General features: G+C 48.0%; 1 protein-coding gene across 1 annotated transcript in view; it reads right to left on the bottom strand.

Moving 5' to 3' along the window:
• C1QTNF9 (C1q and tumor necrosis factor related protein 9) overlaps positions 1-4,673 on the bottom strand; it is a 6,248-nt gene extending 1,575 nt beyond the window's left edge. The window contains exons 1-2 of the mRNA XM_011958714.1: positions 4,508-4,673; positions 1,791-1,854 (exon numbers count right to left, since the gene is read on the bottom strand). Coding sequence (XP_011814104.1) covers positions 1,791-1,854; positions 4,508-4,673 — 230 coding nt within the window. The remainder of the gene's footprint in view (positions 1-1,790; positions 1,855-4,507) is intronic.
• Positions 4,674-6,014: the final 1,341 nt, after the last annotated feature.

Raw genomic sequence — 6,014 nt, forward strand, 5'->3', positions numbered from 1 at the left:
GGAGGCCAAGGTGGGCAGACTGCTTGAATCCAGGAATTCAAGATCAGCCTAGGCAACATGGCAAAACCTCATGTCTGCAAAAAATACAAAAATTAGCCAGTCGCGGTGGCACACAATTGTAGTCCCAGCTACTTGGGAGGCTGAGGTGGGAGGATCACTTGAGCCCAGGAGGTTTTGGCTGCAGTGAGCCGTGATCAAACCACTGCACTCCAGCCTGGGCAACAGAGTAAGACCCTGTCTCAAAAAAAAATAAATAAATAAATGAAAGTCAGTTACTCCAATTACACACGTGTGTGCACATGGACACACACACACACACATCTCAACAGACCTTTTGACTACTGTCTACTAAGTTAGTGTCAGGGTTCATGTTAGAAATGCCAACCCTATCATCTAAGTCTAACATACTGGCTATGAAATAATGTCAATCCATACAGAAAGTACTCTGCAGAGCAGAGACAGGCAGATTAACTGACACTCAACCCCTAGTCATGTGACATCCTCTAAAAACCCCCTCCCTGGAGTGAACATAAAATAAAGCCTGCATCGAAGCATTCATTGCCCTCTCCTGCCCAACCCCAGCCCCAACCCATCCATCCCACCAGCAGTTCATCATCCACAGAAACTTTGCTGCTTCCTTGCACCCCCACCCATCCCAAAGAGCCGTGGTTGCAAGTGTGGACTCTGAGGTTAAATGCCAGATCCCTACCGCATGGGCACACAGGACGTCAGATGAGCTAGTGATCCTCTGTGCCTCTGTTCCCTCACCTATGGAACCGGGGTGATAAAACTACCTAGTGTCTGGGGATGTTGCATTCGGTGAGTCAGTACATGAAAAGCATAAAGTGAAGATGACACGAGTTTGCCGCCATGACTACATCCCGAGAATCCATCAGGGACCAGTTCTAGTGCCACCTCCTCCGTTGCAGTGCTGCCGGATGCACCAAGTCAAAAACTCAGTCTCACTCCTCACTGCTCATCCACTGCAAGGTTCAAGGTTCAGCAAACTACAGCCACAGGCCAAATTCAGCCTCCCTCCCACAAGCTAAACAAACATGGTTTACATGTTTTTTTTTGTTTTTCTGGGTTTTGTTTGTTGGTTGGTTGGTTGGTTTGAGACAGGGTCACCTGCTCTGTTACCCAAGCTGGAGTGCAGTGACAAGATCATGGCTCATAGCAGCCTCAACCTCCCAGGCTCAAGCGATCCTCCCACCTCAGACTCCTGAACAGCTGGGACTACAGGCACATGCCACAATGCCCAGCTAATTTTTTTTTTTTTTTATTTGTATAGACAAAGTCTTACTATGTTGCCCAGGGTGGTCTGGAACTCCTAGGTTCAAGCGATTCTCCTACATGGGCCTCCCAAAGTGTTGAGATTACAAGTGTGAGCCATGGTGCTCGGCCATGGTTTGCATGTTTAAATGGTCACAAATAATATTCCACAATACATGGAAACCATGGGAAATTCCCATTTCATTCTTCACACATACGGCGTCACTGGAACACACCATGCTTATTTATGGAGCATCTACAGCTTCTTTTCGCTACAAGGGAAAGTTGAGTAGTGCGGACAGATCCGTATGGCCTGGGGAGTTGAGGATACTTCCTACCCAGCCCTCTACAAAGCCTGCCAATTTCTGCAGAATCCCCCACTCTGGAGAGTAAGAACTGTGTTGCCTTTATGGTAAGATTATAATCAGCATGGAGGACTTGTCCATGGTAAACACTTAATAGTTATTGTTAAATACTCGACAGCTCAGAATTAGGGCACCATAAATAGGAACTTCTAACCTCGTTCTCCCTTCTCTCCACTTGTCCCATCCTTCCCTGGGCTGCCGGGACGTCCTGGTTCTCCTAGGTGCAAAAGAAGAAAACAGGCATGAGTTGAAATTCCGTTTCTGATTTTCTGGCCATTGGTCTCCATCAGCCATATGTGTTGGAGAGTCTGGGAGTGACCCCCACCGTGAGGGGTGCTCTGTCCTCCACACGAGTGCAGGTGGACAGAGGCAGGCATGAGCGGGCATCTGGGGTGCTGAGCTGTGTGGGATAAGTGATCTAAGAAATGAACTGAGTGACTTCCCAAGCGCCCACCTCCAGGATGTGCCTAGAGCACACAGCAAGACAGGATGAGGAGGGAGTGTGTGCAATGGGGACTGACTGTCACAATTGATTGTGTTCCTCTCCTGTGACAAGGACTTGGGATGTGGTCTGAATGTTGGAGGTGTGAGGAGGTTTCCTCATTCTGTTTCTCTTCCATTACTCTTGAGGAGAGTGGAACGGAAGATTTACTAGCCTCCTATGAAAACACAGATGACTATGGTTATGTGACACTATCCCAAGATAGAAAAGAGAGTTCTGGAAAAATCTCTCCAGTGCCTTAGACTGGGGGAAATGCCACCAATCAAGCTGGCAGAGAACATCAGGTGAGTGGGGCTCTGCTGACCACACTCAAGTCCTTGTGCTCAGAACAGGGCTCCCGAGCCCAAGGTTGGCGTGCTATCCATCAGCAGGTTGAAGATGGCTCCAGCCATGGCAGTAGAGTGCTCACTGGGTCACGGCTCACCCCAGATTCTGGCTTCTCACAAAGCAGCAGAGACTGCCATACTTCAGTCCCACTGACCCGACTGAGGGGCGACAGGAGCAGGCTGGGCCGGCTTGCAGGTTCCGAGACAGGACTGACACAGGCAGACTTATTTCTCTCACAATGTCTGTTCTCCTGGGACATCAGTGCTCTTGAGTGGGGCCTTGGTCAGTGTGGGGCCTCTGAATGGAGGGGGCTCATCCCTACATTTGCCTCTCTCTGCGCTCCCCTCCCCTCCCCTCCACTGGCTGCTCCCCTGTGTCTTCCTCTCCTTCCCTCTTTTTGCTTCCTGCTTGGCTCTCATTTCTCCCATTCTCTAGAGCAGTGGCCTCAGAGCTTTCATGATCATGCAACCACAACTCACAAAGCATGAACACAGACCCAATCAGTAGACACTTATGTGTTCCTAAATTATGCACAGGTAGTATATGAAAAAATGTTTATTATAAAACATCCACAAAAATATACTTCAAGATGATAAGATAAAAATGAAGTAAAATGTTAGTGTGAGCAATGTGAATGAATATCCTTGTAAGAAATAATATATATTATACATAATACCTATGAACTACATAGAAAAAACAGATATATAATTTGCTTCTAAAAAGTATGTAAAACTTGACAGAATGGACATTGTTGAGCAAAGAGGAGAGAAATTAGACAGGGAAGAGGTGGATAAATTTGGTATTGAATATAGGAGTGTTTGTCTTAGTCCTCTATTTTTTATCTATCACCTATTTATCTCCTTTTGTGTGTAATATTTTATAACAAAAATAAAAAAATGAAAATCCTACATATTCATGCATATTCATATGCACACACATACACACACACACACACACCCCACTGTGGTCCCAGTGTGGGGACAGAAGACCTGATTTCATTAAGGATAAGGTTTTGCTATTCATTTGGACTGGGCTGTTTGCTACCCGGGCACTGGAGCAGTGTCAGTGAGCTGGAGATGTGAGCCGGGAGAAGGCAGCTCACAGAGCAGATGTGCAGGATGGTGGCTCCAAAGAAATAAAGTTGCTTCCTGGGGACCCTTGGCTTCATCCAGCCCACTCAAAAAACCATCAGGCCACCAAATGCCATAAGCGGAGACATGTTAGAAACAAAAACTTGTCTTTAAAAAGGTCCATAGAAGTTTTGACATTTTCTTTGTTATGCCACTGAACTGTGCCCTTAACCCAGATGGATCATTCTGCATACGTCTTAGATACGTGATCCTATGGTCAAGACCAGGGCTCAAGAATGGTACCCCATTCAGAAACCAAGTCTCTTGGTGGTTGTTATGGAAACCACTCAGACTTCCCGGCTTTGGCAAATCTCCCTCCCAGAGGCTGGATCCTGTCCCCAGATCCCCAGACCCTGGGACAGGGTCCCAACCTAGGTCATAGACGCATAAGCAGCAGCTCTATGGCTTCAGATTCTCGTCTCCTTTTGTGTCACCTGTCACTCTGCATCTCCTGCTTCATGGCATGACGCAGTATTAGCTCTCACCTGCACTGCAGCTGGGTGCTTGCTGCCAAGTAATTCATGATCAGATTCTAGTGGCCTCGTGTTGCCAAAAATCCATCATAGCTGTCACCTGAGGAGGGAGGATCCATGACACCGTATACTACTGAGAATGTTCTGCGGTGTCAGAGATGAGAGGACCCGGGAGGGCAGAGGTCACTGCGATCTCACCCTGTGCTCTCCACCAGCACCTGGCACAGAGTCTGGCACGGAGCAGACCCCGTGAGTGCTGCTGGGCGGATGGGTGGATGGATGGATGGGGTCAGGCCCCAGTGAGTGTTGCTGGGCGGATGGGTGGATGGATGGATGGGGTGTGAGTGGGTAGGTGAAAAGCCACACAGATGATGAGTGAATGAGATGAAAAGAATGAAGAGAGAAGTTGAAAGGCAGCCGGAGCCGCCAGGTGAGTACCTGCATCCCCTTTGTCACCCTTCGCTCCGTCTCGTCCATCTCTTCCAGGCAGACCATTGTGACCGGGGTTCCCAGGGACGCCAGGGTGCCCTTGCCTGCATGTGTTCTGTGAGCTTATGTTCCCTGTGCAGATTTCAACGGCAAGCAGAAACCACCAGATCCTCATGGTTCAGATGACAGACTCTGAACTGAAAGAGGGAAACAGAAAACCAAAGGAGAAACCTTTGTTGCTGAGGCCCAGGGCACAGCCTCTGTCCCATGCCATGGGAAATAGGTGAGCTGTCCCCTGCCCCAGACCCACACCTGGACAGACTTGGACAGAAGGCTCAGGGCAGGGGAGCAAGCTGGTTATAACCAGAATGACATTGTCCTTGGAAGGTAACTGTTGGGAGCAAGCCCCCCAAATCTGGCCATAAACTGGCCTCAAAACTGGCCATAAACAAAATCTCTGTGGCACTGTGACATGTCCATAATGGCCCTAACGCTCAAGATGGAAGGTTGTGGGTTTACATGAATGAGGGCAAGGAACACCTGGACCGCCCAGGCAGAAAACAACTTAAAGGCATTCTTAAGCCACAAACAAAGCATAAGCGATCTGTGTATTTTAGGGTATGTTCGTGCTGCAGTTAACGAGCCCAATCTATTCATTTAATTCAGCCCATGCCTTCATTTCCCACAAGGGATACTTTTAGATAATTTAATATCTACAGAAACAATGCTAATGACTGGTTTGCTATTAATAAATATGTGGGTAAATCTCTGCTCGGGGTTCTCAGCTCTGAAGGCTGTGAGACCCCTGATTCCCCACTTCACACCTCTATATTTCTGTGTGTGTGTCTTTAATTCCTCTAGCGCCTCTGGGTTAGGGTCTCCCCGACTGAGCTGGTCTCGGCAACCATTTGTGGGGGCTCGAATCCAGGTCGAAGGGTGGCCGGAGCGATGGTTGGAATGGAAAACAAGCTGGAGGACACCCAAGTACTCTTAAAGCAATCCCCATGGTGGGTAAGAAGGGGAGCTCAGAAGCGTCAGGGTAACAATGGGACAGGGGTGGGGTCTGGTTCCTTTCACCTTGGAACTTTCTCACACTGATAATGAAGATAAACAAGAGTATAGCGAAGTAACAGAAGAGGTTGCAGAGCAGGTTTATTTGCCAACGGAAGCTAAAGCGTCAAAGGAAGGAGAGGTTCATCCCTACCCTTCTGTACCCCCTCATTAATTTGAAGAAAATGACTCCCCAGAGCTTTCTTTTCCGGAGGACATTGGGCGAAAAGTAGTTCCCCCAGTGACTGTTCGAGCGGTGCCTCAAGTGACCACTCTTAGTTCTATTCAGGCAGGAATTCAGCAAGCTAGACGAGAGGGTGATTTAGAGGCTTGGCAGTTCCCTGTTAGAAGACATGCCCCAGAACAAGAGGGAAATATTACAGCTACATTTGAGCCTTTTCCTTTTAAATTACTCAAAGAATTAAAACAAGCAATAAATGAGTATGGACCAGGTTCTCCTTTTGTA

This window comes from Colobus angolensis, unplaced genomic scaffold, assembly GCF_000951035.1.
Source record: "Colobus angolensis palliatus isolate OR3802 unplaced genomic scaffold, Cang.pa_1.0 Scaffold113, whole genome shotgun sequence".
NCBI classification, from domain to species: Eukaryota; Metazoa; Chordata; class Mammalia; order Primates; family Cercopithecidae; genus Colobus; species Colobus angolensis.